This window comes from Xenopus tropicalis, chromosome 4 (assembly GCF_000004195.4).
Source record: "Xenopus tropicalis strain Nigerian chromosome 4, UCB_Xtro_10.0, whole genome shotgun sequence".
In the NCBI taxonomy this organism is placed as follows: domain Eukaryota; kingdom Metazoa; phylum Chordata; class Amphibia; order Anura; family Pipidae; genus Xenopus; species Xenopus tropicalis.
This window is the reverse complement of record NC_030680.2, coordinates 134108206-134126525: the sequence shown is the minus strand read 5'-3', so window position 1 is coordinate 134126525 and position 18320 is coordinate 134108206. Positions and strand designations below refer to the sequence as shown.

The following is an 18320-nucleotide window of genomic DNA, read 5'->3' as shown; positions in this document are numbered from 1 at the left end:
AGGCTTTTAATTAAGCAGCATAGTATGTGTACCCATTCTAAGCCTTTGAGTTGCTCCATGTACAGATAAGATATCTCTGCTTGCCTGCTGCCCCCTCTCCTGCTGTCTCTGTCCCCCCACCCTTCCCAAGCATCTGACAGTTCCTCTCTTCCCTCTACGGCTCCACTGCATTATTTTAATTGAATTCCTTGCTCGGATCTATGTCCCAGGCATCAACTGGTGCTTCTAGTCACCGATTACCTGCGTTTATCCGGCAGCGGCACAGGCACAACAGGACTCTTGATAAAGGAGATTACTGATTAGGGAGGAAAGTTGTATATCAGGACAGTATAGATTGAACTAGGTGAATGCAAATCTCACGGCTAGAATATAGCCCACTCTTACCACTAGGAGTGCTATTCTGTAGCAGCCTATAAATAATATTCCAACCCCATCTAAAACTGGGTGCATAAATAGAAATGTTCAGTGCTTACACTGTCCCTCTATTATTGTCTAAGAGAAACAGAGTTAACATAATTATAAATTGTATAGACTCTAATCCCATCTGACCCATCTACTGCTTTATCTTATTCAAAGCCATTTTAAAGGGGCAGGATACCCCCTTGTTCAAAATGAGTGCAATGGATAGGGCTTGTGCTGAACTTGCTTTCTGACTGTTTTTGTCACAAAAAAGTTCTGGTTTGTGTTATTGCTTGAGATAAACAGGGAAACTGAAGCTCCCTCCATGTTTGGTCCTTGCAAGGTAGGTTATAAAATTACTGGTGCAGCGCACAGATGATCCTCTGCATAATGGACTCCTCCTTAAGGCCTGTGGCACACGGGGAGATTAGTCGCCGGGCATACATGGTGCCGCGATTTCCCCAAAATCGCAGAAGTTGCCTTGAGAGGAAAGTTCTGCGATTTCGGGAAATCGCAGTGCCGCGTATGCCATGTGGACTGATAGACGGTTGCCATTGAAGTCACTGGCAGTCTGCATGGGCTGAATTCAGCAGTTGCCCACCGGCATAAAAAAAATTAAATAATAACCTCAGCAGCAGTGAATTCTTTATGTGGCATTAGTCTTAGACCAATGGCACACACAACCTTCTTTTCTAATATGCTTCAGCCCTGAGCAGAGAAAAGCTCCATGCGCGTCTGTGCCGCTTGTCAGTTAGATGAACAGGAACTGCCAGTCACTGGCAAAGAAGTCATTTTTCACCCCTAAAACGTGCAAATGTACATGTTTGGCCTGAAAGCCGTGCATTACAAGCCATGACAGGTGGTTTTTCCCATTCATATTTTGCTATTCCTTCCATCTGAACCAGTGTTGCCCAGCTGATTCCCTATAGAAGTGGGCCAGTTATATTCTATATAACATGTTTAGAGGTCCAGATTGTAATAAGGGGATGAAGTCATTCATAGAGGTCAGTGGGGCTCTGAGAACTCTGGGGCCCATAAAAATGCCTGGTAGGGCTCACATCTAGCCAGTTGGACAGCTTTGATCTAAATGACAGGTGGAGAAATGTCTGTGCGCCATTGGCACTAGCTAATTCAGATATGGCTTCTCTCTCCAGCACCAGTGACAAGACATGAGTCCGACTGCAACTAATTAAATGAACTTTTCCTTTTTCTGTGCGACTGTGGCTCTTTTAAGCCCGCCGTTACTTTGATGCTGTTTGCCTAGTTAGGGCAGCATCGTTATACAGCAAACAAACTCCATTCCAGCTGAGAGGGAAATGGTGGCCTTTGAAATGGCGCGCGGTACCTTGCTTTGCTGCTTTTACTAGACGATTAATTAGAAGATAACAGCCGTGCACATCATACAGAATTGTCACTGGAGATGCTAAACATTTGTTTAAAGTTAATTAATCCTAACTTGCTGTTTCCCTTTTTTATTAAAAAAAAAAAAAAATAGTTGGAAAAGGGCAGAATGATAAAACATTTGGCGTTTTAGATTATACGGTGCCGTTGCTCGAAATTAATTAATATGAGAAATGGACACAAATTTTATTAGGTTTCATATTTTTTTTTTGTATTAGGGTATTTTCAGTTGTTTATGATTATGATTTAGGGGATAGTAAGTACGTGTTGTAAATTGGATTAGAGTAACCTTCCTGTAGGTAAAGTGTCTACCTGGCAAAGTGGTGATAGAAGGACCTCAGCGCCAGCCTATCAGCACTCACTGTGCATCAGGCTCTCTTAGGGCAGTGTCAAACAGAATGTTTTAATTGCCACTGATTGTGACGTCAGTGAAACCCCTCACTTCTTAGCATGGGAATCGGCATGGGTCATCCCAGACCCCCACACTCCCCACTGATCTCCACTTGAGCAGTCCTGGTTTTTCTACCTTGTCCAGATCAACCCATGTCATACGGGTATCAGATCTGTTATCCAGAATGCTCGAGACCCAAGGTTTTCCGTGAAGGGGTCTTTCTGTAACTTGAACTCAATACCTTAAGTCAGGGATCCTCAGCCTTTGTAGTCATGAAAAAAAGAAGGGGAGCAACACAAGCAGAAAAACTTTCCTAGTAGGTGACCAATAAGGACTCAGATTGTTTAATTAGTAGCCCAATGTGGGCTGGCATACTAATGGAGGCTCTGTTTAGCAGTACACATGGTCTGTATCCTTCCTGCGTCCATGTCAGAAATTCAAAAATGAGCACCACTGGGAGCAACATTGAAGGCGTTGGTGAGCCACTGGTTGGGGATCACTGCTTTAAGTCTACTAAAAATCATTAAACATTAAATAAACCCAATAGGATTGTTTTAATTCCATTAAGGATTAATTATATCTCAGATGGAATCAAGTACAAGGTACTGTTTTATTATTGCAGTGAAAAAGAATATCATTTTCTAAATTCTGAATTATTTGATTAAAATGGAGTCTATTGGAGATGGCCTTCCCGTAATTCTGAGCTTTCTGAATACTGGGTTTCGAGATAACAAATCCTGTACCTATATAGCCCCTGGTCAACAAAATACAAATAGGTTTCCAGCCCTCCTTTAATATATAGTGAATAATGTACCCCCTGTTGTAAAATATAAGGATATTATAAGCCAGAGAGGAGTTCCAAGAGCATACACAGGCACAAGGCCTTAGATGACTTCATATTTTACAACAGCAGGTACATTATTTGTTAAAATACATAAGTTTCAGTGATTCACATGATACAAATTGCATCACTAAGCATAAGGATGTACTGTACAGGATACGGTGTCCTAGTCACAGTTCTCTTTTAGATCTGTTAACCATGCTCTGGGCTTGTGGGAGTACCACAAAGGCCCGGGCCTAGGGTCAGTGTGGTTTTAGGGGTGCCATGCTGCCCAGCCGCCGCTGCATTCACACTGGTTCATTCATTTCCATCAGCACCCAGGGACTGGGCCTCACTGGAGAATTTTGACAGTTATTTGGGTGCTCTGGCTATCAGTAGGGACAAACAATGGGGAGTAGAGGTGAGGTGGACAGCCTAGAGGCACCCACATTAGAAATCTGGCTTTGCTTCTGCTACATTGTTTTGGTGACCAGTGGAGCAATGGAAGAATATAAAGAGTCATTTAACCTAGCCTTCTCCCCTAAGTGGGACCTTGTGCAAAAGGGGGTCAAATGTTCATTCACTGCATTCACCTCTTTTTCACAAGCCGACGAGCCTCCTTTTTAAATGCAACTGTTCTTGTGTAGGAGATATAATCTGGTAGCCTGGCTAAATAAACAGAATGTATCAATCCGAGCTGGGATCTATAATAGCCTTGCTGGGTTTTGTGAAGCCACGGTGTGTGCAGGATTCCAGCCCCCACCAGCCGGCTGCTATCCTACCGCCGGAAGCTTATTTTTCAGGATTATGTTATTAGCAGGCGAGAGGGATCCTGCTCCCTCTTATCTGTTATCAGCGCTTCGGATTATCGAGGTATCAGGCAAAATGCTTATTTGGCTGCAATAACAGGCAGGAGATTTAAATCTGCAGGTAATACAGGCGAGCCGGGAGGTGCCGAAAGCATCTGACGATATTGTCTCATCAGTAACGTGAGCCATCAAACGTGTTCATTCCAAATAGTGTGTGAAGTGCATGTATAAGAGGCACTCTTCCCCCAGACAGCACAGCACCGGGCCTTTTCATACAGTCCCCGAGTCCTTCTGTAGAAATGGAGGGCTTGACATGACCATCACTTACCAGGCTGGAGTAATGCAGGCTCTAGATCCACGTGGCTCTTGAGTGGATTGTCACATACATATTGTCACTTACAGAGGCAAACAGACCACTGATATAAATGAGCAATTTTTATTTTCAAGCTTTCCACCATTTCTATTAAAATGTAGCCAGCAGAGGTCACTGTTTCATTGGTGGCTTTGGATACTTCACTATCAGGGCAGCGGCAGCTTGCTACGTAGTAGTAGAATAGTGTTATGAAAGTAAAACTGACAATATATAAGAAAGTGGGACACTGATACTTTCCCTTTGAAAGGAATGTAAATTCTGAATAGAAACTCAACCAATGGGTAATGTATATCCTAATAAGTCACTTATTCAAGATTTTGATTAAACAGGCACATACTTATCAGTCAATAAGCTTTTGATATTTTTTTACCTTGAGCCGCCATTTTGGGATGTTAGTGTTTTACTCACTTGTCACCTGACAGGAAATCATGCAGGTTCTAACTCTAACAGGAAGAAGTGTTGGATTGAAAGACACAGCACTGTCCATTCATTGGCTGGTGTAAGACGGCATGTATATGTACATTATACAAGCCAAAGGGAGATGCTTGACTCGAGTACTTAAAATGGCAGTGTTTCAATATGGCATCAGCCAATGGCACGCACTATAAAGAAAATAATATATAAAATATATATATATATATATAACTGAACGTAGAACCCTCAGTGCAGCAATACTAACTGCAAAGCCACCGTGCATCACATAAAGGCTACACATTGAACATCCCTGCTTTAGCCAATCTCTAATTTTTTTTTAAATCTATTTTTTCAGCCTTCGCTGAGCTGCAGACTGACATCCATGAGCTGACCAACGACCTCGATGGGGCTGGAATCCCTTTCCTGGATTACCGTACATACGCCATGCGAGTCCTTTTCCCCGGAATCGAGGATCATCCTGTTCTGAAGGAAATGGAGGTAAGGTTGCCGCTCCTGCACTTTATCTTGAATGTGAATTCACAGAATGGGAGTAATTGCTGCGGAGTTGTAACCCATAGCAACTGCAGTAAGACTAATGAAAGCCTGATTTTGATTGGTTGCTATGGGTTACTACAAACCCCTGTTTTCTGAATTGTCCCTAAATATCAGCCTCCCCCAGGGGAAGCGGCAACAGCCATTGCCCCCCTGAAAGCAGCCCTGAGAATCCTGCACACGTGGCTTGTTAATTCCAGGGAGCTGGGAAGCGGCTCGAAATGAAAAGAACGCACAAGGCTAAATTGGGTATTTGGCTGAAATATTCTTCTCATTACACTTCTATTGTAGAGAAAACAAATAAATGCTGAAATTCAAAATCTCAAAAGGGATAATATCTCATCTCAGCCGCGGCTTTGTGATACGTCCTCTTAAAGCCCGAGCTCGCCGTACGCCGCTAAGTCTTAATTGTTAATGAGTTTGCTGTAACGCAAAGCTAACAATAACACAGTAATTGTCCGTTTATTTTGCTAAAGTCCCCGGGTTGTTTCAAGGAGAAGCATGCCCTTTTAGGAAGTAAGGTTTATTTAACCTTAAATATGTAGGCTTAATGTGTGTAGAACATTCCTCCTATGCACGTTTACATTTATATAGGAGGGAGAGGCTATACTGCTTGCTGCTGCGCAGGCATTCTCCATAGAATGGAAACAAATGGGACGTGAATAGATTCAGTTTAACATGGCCGAACAATTTCAGTCTAAATGTTAGTTTTAACCCTTCCTTATATTCATTTGCCTATGCAAAATAGGAAAATAGTGGATTTGGTGCATCTCTAGTTTGATTGTTGCATTTTAACATACGATCTATATCCATAAGTTCATCGGAAGAAGACTAAAATCTGAATGTGTATGGCCAGCTTTATGGAAAGTGTCAAAGCAGAAGCAAGTAATATGGCAGCTCCCACTCTTAGATAAACAGACCAGAGAAGGAATGTGCCTGGAATAAACAATACTTATAGTAAAGCCAGTCTGCACTCTAATATCTGTTTCTGTAAGGTGCCTTATTCCATAAACGCCACCAAAACATCCACCTCCTGCTTGGGCTGGATCCAAACATTGGTAGCACGTACGGAATGAAGCACCATAAGAAGCTCACATAATGGAGTTCAAAGTACTTAGTGGCAGATTTATTAAAATGTGAGTTTAGAGCTTAATACCTGAAAACCCACCCACGTTCTATTCATTCCTATGGGATTTTCAGAGGAGTATTTATCAAATGCAGAACTCTAACTTTCACCCATTGATAAATACACTTCTGAAATAGGAATGAGTAGAACATGGGAGCGTTTTCATGTATTAAGCTCTAAATTTACATTTTGATAAATCTGCCCCTTAGTTTGTGTATGTATGTGTATATATATATATATATATATATATATATATATATATATATATATATATATATATATATATATATATATATATATATATATATATATATATATATATATATATATATATTTATTATATAATTTATATATATATATATATATATATATATATGTATATCAAGCCCAGACTGGTAGTCTGTGGGTTTTGGCAAATATAGATTGTAAGCTCTCCGGGGCAGGGACCTCCATCCTCTTGTGTCTTTGACTCTTAACTTATTGCAACTGTATCTTGTATTTATTTGTGCTTATTGATATACTTTGTATTTATCTATTTTAATACCCCTCTTTATATTAATGTATTCTACTGTACAGCGCTGCGTACATAAGTAGCGCTTTATAAATAAAGTTATACATACATACATACATACATACATACATACATACAAATGACAGAGAGACTGCTGTAAGATGCCATAGACATTAACTGTTTAGTTGGGCTGGTGGGCCTCTCGAGTTCTTCAAATGCCAGGGCCTATTTTGATTACTAGTCCAGACCTGATGTATTTAGTTGTGAATGTGTGTAAATACTTAATTAGAGGTCCAAATGTGGGCCAAAAAGTTAGATGCACAGTGATGTTCAATACATTTCATGCGTGCGTGTTTTTGTCACTGAGGCTATTGGAAATCCATTGGAAATGTGGAGCTTTAATGCCGTTGGTCTATTGATACCTACACTAGGGCAATGGGAGCACTTTATGGTTTAGCCCTTGGGTGTTAAACGACAAGGGTGAATAAATGTTTTTACTGTCCTTATTGCTGTTAAAGGTCATATTCTAATAGCAATGCCCCCAGGCCCCCACCCAGAAGCAGAAAATCATTTCTTCATGAAACGCCATTCATACTCTTTAAAACAGCACTTCAGCTCAGCTACATTAATAGGGTTTCCAATAAAGAGAGGCAATTAAGCGCTTTACATTTTCTGGACTTGTTTTATTGTTCGATATGTTTACTAGCTGTCCAAACATTGGTTTTAATGCCGGACAATAAAATAAGCTGTAAGTCCTACCCCTTCCTTTATTGTATTGTGTCTTTCTGTTGGCTGCCCCATGTGCTGGGGAATATATATATATATATATATATATATATAGCGCCCAATTTACTTGATTTTGTAAAATGAGTGTTGTTGCACTTTTCTAAAGTGAATTCATAGCTCCCCCGAGGCTTCTGATATAGTAATATTTACCCGTTAACTGTATTAGTATTACCCTTTAACTGTATAGTAGCATTTACCCTGTAACTGTAGTACTTCAGTGGAAAATAAATGGACAAGTTTTAAATTTTACCAGATGGAGTTTGCATTTTATAGCATTTTAGTTTTGAATAAAATATAATCGTTGCTTATTCTATATATAAAATGAGTGTAGTATGTGTGTCCTGCTGTATGTATAGAGCGAGAGTTTGCATGCCAATGCTGCATGTACAGTGACTTTCTTTTGCATTTTTCTATTGGGCTTCTATTCGGTCAAAGATAGGGCAGCAACATAGTGGTGCTGAGTTTTATTGCTATAGGCTTGCTACTATTCTTTCTCCATAAATGTCACTTCCTTCATTTCACCCCATCATGTCAAGAGATCCAGCATTCCACATGTCAGTTTAAAAGCTTTTTATTGGCAATAAATCCTTCTGTGCACCAACATTTCAGTAACCTTTGCATTTCCCACAACTTATTATTTCATAAAAAGCTCTTCTAAACTATGGTGAGGTTTCTATTTTTTTTCACCGTCATCAGCAAGTCACCTCAAGATAGCTTTGCCAAGCAACACTGTACAGTAACATTCTCACATGTTTAAAGGAGAAATGGTGCCTATAGTAGCAGTGGGGGGATAATGGCCTCTGGGAAGGGACTGTGGCTGTGGGATAGCAGGTATAGTAGGGAGAGATGGTGCCTATAGTAGCAGTGGGGGGATAATAGCCTCTGGGAAGGGACTGTGGCTGTGGGATAGCAGGTATAGTAGGGAGAGATGGTGCCTATAGTAGCAGTGGGGGAGATAATAGCCTCTGGGAAGGGACTGGGGCTGTGGGATAGCAGGTATAGTAGGGAGAGATGGTGCCTATAGTAGCAGTGGGGGGATAATAGCCTCTGGGAAGGGACTGGGGCTGTGGGATAGCAGGTATAGTAGGGAGAGATGGTGCCTATAGTAGCAGTGGGGGGATAATAGCCTCTGGGAAGGGACTGGGGCTGTGGGATAGCAGGTATAGTAGGGAGAGATGGTGCCTATAGTAGCAGTGGGGGGATAATGGCCTCTGGGAAGGGACTGTGGCTGTGGGATAGCAGGTGTAGTAGGGAGAGATGGTGCCTATAGTAGCAGTGGGGGGATAATAGCCTCTGGGAAGGGACTGGGGCTGTGGGATAGCAGGTATAGTAGGGAGAGATGGTGCCTATAGTAGCAGTGGGGGGATAATAGCCTCTGGGAAGGGACTGGGGCTGTGGGATAGCAGGTATAGTAGGGAGAGATGGTGCCTATAGTAGCAGTGGGGGGATAATAGCCTCTGGGAAGGGAATGGGGCTGTGGGATAGCAGGTATAGTAGGGAGAGATGGTGCCTATAGTAGCAGTGGGGGGATAATAGCCTCTGGGAAGGGACTGTGGCTGTGGGATAGCAGGTATAGTAGGGAGAGATGGTGCCTATAGTAGCAGTGGGGGGATAATAGCCTCTGGGAAGGGACTGGGGCTGTGGGATAGCAGGTATAGTAGGGAGAGATGGTGCCTATAGTAGCAGTGGGGGGGATAATAGCCTCTGGGAAGGGACTGTGGCTGTGGGATATCAGGTATAGTAGGGAGAGATGGTGCCTATAGTAGCAGTGGGGGGATAATAGCCTCTGGGAAGGGACTGTGACTGTGGGATAGCAGGTATAGTAGGGAGAGATGGTGCCTATAGTAGCAGTGGGGGGATAATGGCCTCTGGGAAGGGACTGTGGCTGTGGGATAGCAGGTGTAGTAGGGAGAGATGGTGCCTATAGTAGCAGTGGGGGGATAATAGCCTCTGGGAAGGGACTGGGGCTGTGGGATAGCAGGTATAGTAGGGAGAGATGGTGCCTATAGTAGCAGTGGGGGGATAATAGCCTCTGGGAAGGGACTGGGGCTGTGGGATAGCAGGTATAGTAGGGAGAGATGGTGCCTATAGTAGCAGTGGGATAATAGCCTCTGGGAAGGGACTGGGGCTGTGGGATAGCAGGTATAGTAGGGAGAGATGGTGCCTATAGTAGCAGTGGGGGGATAATAGCCTCTGGGAAGGGACTGTGGCTGTGGGATAGCAGGTATAGTAGGGAGAGATGGTGCCTATAGTAGCAGTGGGGGGATAATAGCCTCTGGGAAGGGACTGGGGCTGTGGGATAGCAGGTATAGTAGGGAGAGATGGTGCCTATAGTAGCAGTGGGGATAATAGCCTCTGGGAAGGGACTGGGGCTGTGGGATAGCAGGTATAGTAGGGAGATATGGTGCCTATAGTAGCAGTGGGGGGATAATAGCCTCTGGGAAGGGACTGTGGCTGTGGGATAGCGGGTATAGTAGGGAGAGATGGTGCCTATAGTAGCAGTGGGGGGGATAATAGCCTCTGGGAAGGGACTGTGGCTGTGGGATAGCAGGTATAGTAGGGAGAGATGGTGCCTATAGTAGCAGTGGGGGGATAATAGCCTCTGGGAAGGGACTGGGGCTGTGGGATAGCAGGTATAGTAGGGAGATATGGTGCCTATAGTAGCAGTGGGGGGATAATAGCCTCTGGGAAGGGACTGTGGCTGTGGGATAGCAGGTATAGTAGGGAGAGATGGTGCCTATAGTAGCAGTGGGGGGATAATAGCCTCTGGGAAGGGACTGGGGCTGTGGGATAGCAGGTATAGTAGGGAGAGATGGTGCCTATAGTAGCAGTGGGGGGATAATAGCCTCTGGGAAGGGACTGGGGCTGTGGGATAGCAGGTATAGTAGGGAGATATGGTGCCTATAGTAGCAGTGGGGGGATAATAGCCTCTGGGAAGGGACTGGGGCTGTGGGATAGCAGGTATAGTAGGGAGAGATGGTGCCTATAGTAGCAGTGGGGAGATAATAGCCTCTGGGAAGGGACTGTGGCTGTGGGATAGAAGGTATAGTAGGGAGAGATGGTGCCTATAGTAGCAGTGGGGGGATAATAGCCTCTGGGAAGGGACTGGGGCTGTGGGATAGCAGGTATAGTAGGGAGAGATGGTGCCTATAGTAGCAGTGGGGGGATAATAGCCTCTGGGAAGGGACTGTGGCTGTGGGATAGTAGGTATAGTAGGGAGAGATGGTGCCTATAGTAACAATGGGGATAATAGCCTCTGGGAAGGGATGCTGCATACAAAAAACACTATAAAATACAAATATGCAATAAACTGTAGGAGTGGTAACTTCTGAGTTTTACCTTTTGGCAAACTTTCACCTCCCAGCACCAAACAGCTGTAGTCTGTAGAGCGTTTCTAGGAGACCATCCCTGCTACAGGGCCACGAGTTACACATTTCTGCTCCGTGCCATTAAACCATTACCCAAAATCATTATCTTTAGAAGGATTTTTTTTTCTATATTGCCACGGATCCTAAAAGTAAGAAGCAGGGAAATGTCACAAAAGCAATCCATTACAGCAGTTCCAAGACTAATTAAATTGTTTTCGCATTTTTATGTCTTTTTAATCGGGATCACTGCAAGATTAGCTGTCATGGATAGCCGTGAAAACTGACTGATTAACTGTATAAATGGCTCTTTTATTATTATATCTTTTTGGCTTAACCACTTAACTACTAGAGAGAAATCAGGTCTTGCAAATGTGTTTTTTTTTTTCTATGTATTTTATATTTTTTGGCACTATGAAGCACTCAGTAATCAGTTTGTACCTTTACTACCTCCCACTCCCTCTTTTTTTGTAATCAGTAGAGTTTTTTGAAACAGTGTTATTGAGCTCTGTGTAAACAAGCCCCCCTTTCCTTGAACCAGGGTCAGACTGGGCTGTGCAGGGGCCCACCAGGGCTGTGACCTTCCCCCCCCCCCCTTTCCCCCTGCCTGGTCCAATCCTGCTCTGAATTTGTATATTTGTACCAGGCCTACAGATAAGGAAGAGTTCATTATACAGGAAGATTAACTGGTAACAGCTACCTGTTTCTCTTTCCTCTATTGCTGGAAGCTGCAAAGTATGATTAATAAGGATAACATATTTCTTTATTTTTGTGTGCCCATTGGTTTAATCTTCTAGGGAGTAGATTGCCCCTTTATTCAGCCCTGTCTGGCCAATTGTGAGCTGCATCAGTCATCCAATCAAAATTAGGTTGTCTAACTGGGCTGATTCTAGCTGCCTATATTGGTCCCTTAGACCAATTCGGCAGCTAATCGGGCCGTATGTGGACACTACCATCTGGCCTGCCCGACTGATAACTGGCCTGAAATCGTCCAGATATTGATCGGGCAGGTTAAAAAATCAAGTTGGATCCGGGACAGCATTGGCTCGTTGATGCGGTCCCCGAACCGACTTTGCCGATACCCGTCGTTATAATTTGATCGTTTGGCCCTGGGGATCGAATTAGAATGGATTCTCCCGATATCGCCCACCCATAGGTGGGGGATATCGGGAGAAAATCCGCTCGCTTGGCGACATTGCCATGCGAGCGGATCTGAAGGTGTATGGGGACCTTAAGTTATCATTGGTGAGATCCTTAGCCCACCTTGTGCAATATCTTATAGATATTCCTTTGCTTTTTCAGCAAACCCCCAGCAGAACTTTATTCCATGCATATTATACCTTAAAAAGATGAATCGTACCTTGAAACAGGTCGGTCTGTTTAACCCCTCTCCATTGCCGAGATCATGCAGCACAGCAACAGAGAAGGAAGAGTTAAACTATGGTATTATGACTCTGGATACCCACTTCAGCTACTCTGTACCTCACAAAGGCAATCAGAGCCTGTTGAATGCTTGCCCCGGTGCCGGTGCGCTGGAGGTGCGCCTTTTTAGAAACCGCCGTCTCCTGAACCCCGCAGGAGTGGCTTTTATGTGCAATTTGCGCCCTACAAAAGCCACTTTGAGAATCCCGGCTTTAATATCCAATGAATATATTATGAATACTCCAGTGATTAATTTCCCAGCTGCCAGGGTCTTTGTACATTTTATTTAGAAGGTTGAGAACCCTTGAGCCACGAGGAACCTGATGGTTTTGCATAACAGTTGCATTAATCAGACTCCCGAGTGAATGGATGGTGAGAAGGTGCGCTGCAAATACTAAATGCCGACACTCAATAGAGATGCACAATAACCTTTGTGCCGCAGATTTTTCCGCCGCTCTTGAAAAATACAGCCCACTGGCACTCAGCGTGGTCTCCCTATATTTTTCCTATGGCTTTTTCTACGTGACAGAATGTGAAATATAAAGTCCGAGACAGCGGGGGGGAAGTCACGGCCTTAACTCTGTACTGACTCTGATCTATGGCAGATGGGGCAGCGACCACTGTCTGTTTTATAGGGCTGAGGTGCCGCTGATTAAATAATAGTGTTGTAATGCAGTGGAAACATAATGCCCCCCCACAAGTAATTCCAAATATGCGGCCTGTGAGGTTATCACACATGGTCTGGGGATAAGATCCAACCTCATACACACTGAGCTCTATGGGAATAGCAGTTCATTTCTACATCTTGTGTATACTAGGAAACCAGTAACAGCCTGAAGAGGTGGTAGTAGGATTGTTGGGTTGTAGGGCTGTAACTGCTGGCAGAGCAAGGGGCAAAAATGATATTGCTGGTGATGATTATATACCTTTGTATCTAGCTGTTTGGGAAATACAACTCCCATAGGCCTCTGAAAACCTTGGCCCTTATTGGCCGCATATGGACATCATGTCTCTTCCCAGGGGTGGCTATTTTCCCTTCTTATGTTTGCATACTAACTCCCTGTACTCTGCAATTGCTGGTATGGGACCTGTTATCCAGAAACCCATTACACTCTGTCATACAGCTCTGCCTATTTAAAGGGCAAGTAAAGGTTTAATCACTGGAGGGGGGCGGGGCGTGGAAACTTGGTAGACAACTACCATTGAATATAAACATACTCTTGGATCCTGTGCTACTCTTCACTAAAAAATGCACCAGTCTGGGGTTTTATTCAGTTGTGTAACTACAGAGGCAGAACACCCTGTAGGCTCAGGATTGTAGGGGTCCCAGTTAGACCCTAATTAATTAGCAATTTCTTATATATCTAATAGAATGAGCCAATGTACTGATGTTTTGCGGCCCTAAAATGAAATTGCTGTGGGGCCCAGTATCTAGTTACACCACTGGGTCCCTGCAGGACAAGCCTGTGCAACAACCAGGGCAGCAGTGTGGGCCATAGGGACTCGAAGCAAGATGGCGGCACAGAACCCCCTTCAATACTTCCGTGGGCCTGTACATTTTCGTTAAGGAGCTAATAGAGATAATAGATCCCATACCTGTACTAGAATCTCCGGTGACACGGCACCAATATCATGCTGTTTGAAGCCCCGCACAACCCTTACTTTGCTGGCTATAAAGCCAATCCAGTTGAGCCACCCACACACACAGTATCCAGACTCACAGCACAAGAGCTGGAGGGAGATGTGCTTGTGCATCTCTATTAGTAATAGACACTTGAGAGTGGCGTAATTGAATCCTGCGCACCTAATTGCTTAGATAACCCGTTCTGTAAATATGTTTAACCAAGGAGACTGACCGCTGGTGCTATAGCGGCATTAGCATTTTGTGGAATAATTTGGTTTTAATCAATTTATTACATACAAATTAAATATATATTTGAATCCATTGTATGACCAGGCACTTGATTTTTAAGCTGCGGAAGCTGCATTCTTTCACCACCTTGCCATGATACGGTATAGTCACACTGTTAACGAGCCACAAAACAGACTTGTGACTAAATCTTTTTTATTTGGGTAGCACTTTTATTCAGTTTGGGGCAGAATTACATATCTTTGTTTTTTCCTACTCTTAGGTACAAGCCAATGTTGAGAAGTCCCTGACGCTGTTTGGGCAGCTCCTCACCAAGAAGCACTTCCTGCTCACCTTCATTCGCACACTGGAGGCCCAGAGAAGCTTCTCTATGAGAGACAGGGGGAACGTGGCTTCACTCATCATGACGGCGTTGCAGGGGGAGATGGAATATGCCACCGGGGTTCTCAAGCAGCTTCTCTCCGACCTCATTGAGAAGAATCTTGAAAGCAAAAACCACCCCAAGCTGCTGCTGAGGAGGTGCGGATTCTCCCTCTCTTTCCTTCACTATGCACATTGCAAAATGGGGTCCTTATCATTGGCCCCCTAACCATTTCTCTTAACTTACATTATGCATGGGCTTCCATTTACCTTCATACAGCTCCGTTTCCATAGTAGCACATGAAACCCACTGGCCATGGAGATAAGGTTTAAAATGCAAATGGTTTTTGGCTTCTGAGTTAGTTTTAGAAATATATAAGGTTATATTTAGGGTTTATTTCATAACATTTAAATATGTATAATGTTTTTCCCTCCGAGGGGATGTAATGGTGCTTTAACATTTTGTACCCATGGACTTTATTTAAGGGAGCTACTTTATAAGGTGGGGAATTGGGCTGCTGCCACACAAGGCTACTACTTCACCTACATTTATACAAACAGCCCTGTGTGGCTTTAGCCACTGGGATACAAGGATATTGAACATATGACTGTCTTAATTTAGAGGATTAAGCAAATAGGTATATTGTATTGGCAGTGTAATTAGTCAACTAGTTGATATATAAAGGAGTAATTTACCTTTAAGTTAATTTTAATATGTTATTGAATGACCCACACCTACCATCTTTGCAATTGGTTTTTATTATTTATTTTGTTTTTGAATTATTTGCCTTTCTCTTCTACATCTCTTCCATCTTTCGAATGGGGGTGAGTGACCCCATCACAATTTTATTGTTACTATTTATTCTGTATCTTTCCGTTTAGGCCCCTTCCTTTTCAAAGTCAAGTCTCCCATTTAAACCACTGCCTGGTTTCTAAGGTAAAAAGACCCTAGCATATAAGTAGCTGCTGAAATTCCATACTGGAGAGCTGCTGAACAAAAAACCTGAGAAACCACAAATTATAAAAAATGAAAACCAATTGCAGATTATCTTAGAATATCCGTGTCTACCTCATACTGAAAAGTTAGTCCCGAGGGGAACTTTAAGGCTGATGACCCAGTTCTTTCTTACCATTTCCCTGTTTGGCCCTGACTTTTTCTCGGCATCTGAAGGCCTGCTATTAGACCTGGGATCCGAGGGGTCTACATCTGCCTTTGTTTGGTCTCTGATATCCTAAATTATGTAATTTCATAGACTAATTGAATTTATCACATTTCCAACAGAACCATGCTATGTTGTGTTAATAGGGATGGATAAACAGTAAAGGTTCAAGTCTGTAGTTCAGTCCTTTTTTTCCCGTTCTAAACAAGTGTTATGGACTGCTGTCTTTAGTTCTTAGTTAAACCCACTAGTATTTGTTACGTAGGGTTAATTGTGAAAATAAACCAGAGTGTCTAATGTTGTTACAATAAGGAATCCTAGGGATGCCATAATTATGCCAGTCTGGGTTTGGGTGAAATCTACCTGTTGACACCATTGACAGGTGTTTGCCATTGATGTTAATAGCAAATAGTATGACCAGTGACAAGAATTTCTCTGTCAACATATTCCTGCCATAGAGCCAACAGGTGGCCATGACCCACATTGGTGGGCTCACAATACATTGGCAGATGAGAAGCCTTTAGTTATAAAATAGTTTACAATTCCCATCAGTCTCTGCCCCAGTTAAGCTTGCAATCTAAGGTCCCTATTACAGAGACACACTAGGGTCAGTTTTATTAGGATACCATGTATTCTTCTTCTTCTTGTGTGTTTTCGGAACGTAGAAGGAAAGCGTAGTACTTGGAGGGAACCTAAACAGTCCCTGGGTCAGTTTTATTAGAATCCCATGTATCCTACTTGTGTGTTTTTTGAACATTGAAGGAAAGCGGAATACTTGGAGGGAACCTAAACAGTCCCTGGTTAGTTTTATTAGGATCCCATGTATCCTACCTGTGTGTTTTTGGAGTGTGGAAGGAAAACGGAGTACTTGGAGGGAACCTAAACAGTCCATGGGTGAACATACATGCTCCTTGGAGTTAAGTATCATGGTCAGCATGAATGGCATAAAGCCCTACTGGCTTTGAATCAGGTTGTGCTGTCCTCCATGTGGCTTTGTTTGTTGGCACAAGCACCCTAAATGCAGCACATGGGTTGACAGCATGCACCTAGAACAGGGGTAGGGAACCTTGGCTCTCCAGCTGTTATGGAACTACCAGTCCCACAATGCATTGCAGGAGTCTGACAGCCACAGTCATGGTTAATTAAGGAAAATGCTTGCTGGGATTTGTAGTTTTATCACAGCTGGAGAGCCAAGGTTCCCTACCCCTGACCTAGAACATTCATTAAATCAGAGATCTGTGCTTAACATTCCTGGACTGGCAATCTGTGGATACTGGCAAATGACAGAGGGGCTTCTATAAGATGGCATATACATTATTTGGCCTGTGTGGGTCTCTGTGTACCAGGGCCTATCAGTCCAGGCTTTATGGCCAGTTGGATTGAATGCATGCCATCTTACAACACACCATACCTTGAGCACACCAGAGCAATTCCAGCCTCGTGTTTTGAAGAAACCCCAGATGCCACTGACTGTCTGTTGCTTGTCTGATACCGCATCCCAGCATTTGCCTACAAGACTCCGCTCGTGGGAAGATGATTAAAAAGGGGAGAGAGGCAAAAATCAATCCCCACACAGAGCCAGCTCTGAAAGAAGAATTAAACACAATCACATCGATTTCCGAATGCAAAAGCAGAGGTTCTGCTAAAAAATACATTATCTTCATTAATTCAATATCTCGCCATCCTCTTTGTATTGATCACGGCTGGTGACATAAATTGCACTTCAAGGCTGTGTGACCGTCGGATTTGGCTGTAAATGAAGCTCTTAATGCTTATTTATTGCTTTCTTTTTACCTATCTGTGTCATCTCCTTCCAGTGTAGGAGCAGCCCGCCACTAGCGCACAGCCTCTGTGCTTGCTAATATACAGACGGAGCTGGAGATGTGGGGGCCCCTGAGCAGCAGAGGCCTACAAGAAAACATTTTATAATTCAGTCTGGCAGTTGCATTCCAACAACAGCTGAATATGGAACAGTTGTATCTCTGTATATGTCCTTTGTTCCTTTATTAATGGTTTTGCTCTACAGGGACCCCCCTGATACTATAGGCCCAGGGCAAAAACCTTCCTTGTTCTACCCCAGAAGACTGTTTGCAATTTAAAACTATCTGATTCTTACCTTTTCTCTCTGAAACATTGACACCTTGTATTGACTTTAGGGCAATGGGCCAAAATATTTCTAATTGCCTTCCATGATTCCCAGTGGTAATCACCCATGCCCTGCCAGTCTACTTGGAGATCAAGCATTTATCACTTGGAAAGGTGTATATACGACATATTTTAGTCTATTAAATATTTTAGCACCAGTTCATTTAGATTGTATGTGAATGGGCAACGGTACATGGGGTAATTCTCTTTTCTGCTAAGGTCCCTACCACAGTTACATACTCAAATTCACCAGGAGATAGGAAACCTAGTGTAGTGTGGGGGGGAACCTGGAAGAAACTACAATGCCTTGTAGATAGTGTCTCTGATAGGAATCAAACCCAGGATCCCAGAGCTGCAAGGCTCAACACCAGTAAAGGCAGCCATTCAAGTTCAGATTTTAGTCTTCTTCCGACCAA

At 43.3% G+C, this 18320-nt stretch overlaps 1 protein-coding gene across 5 annotated transcripts in view; it reads left to right on the top strand.

Moving 5' to 3' along the window:
- plxna1 (plexin A1) overlaps window positions 1-18320 on the top strand; it is a 226735-nt gene that overhangs the window by 185763 nt on the left and 22652 nt on the right. For all 5 annotated transcript variants that reach the window (XM_031899707.1, XM_031899706.1, XM_031899704.1 and 2 more), the window contains 2 exon segments: window positions 4963-5105; window positions 14502-14758. In XM_031899707.1, the coding sequence (XP_031755567.1) occupies window positions 4963-5105; window positions 14502-14758 (400 nt within the window).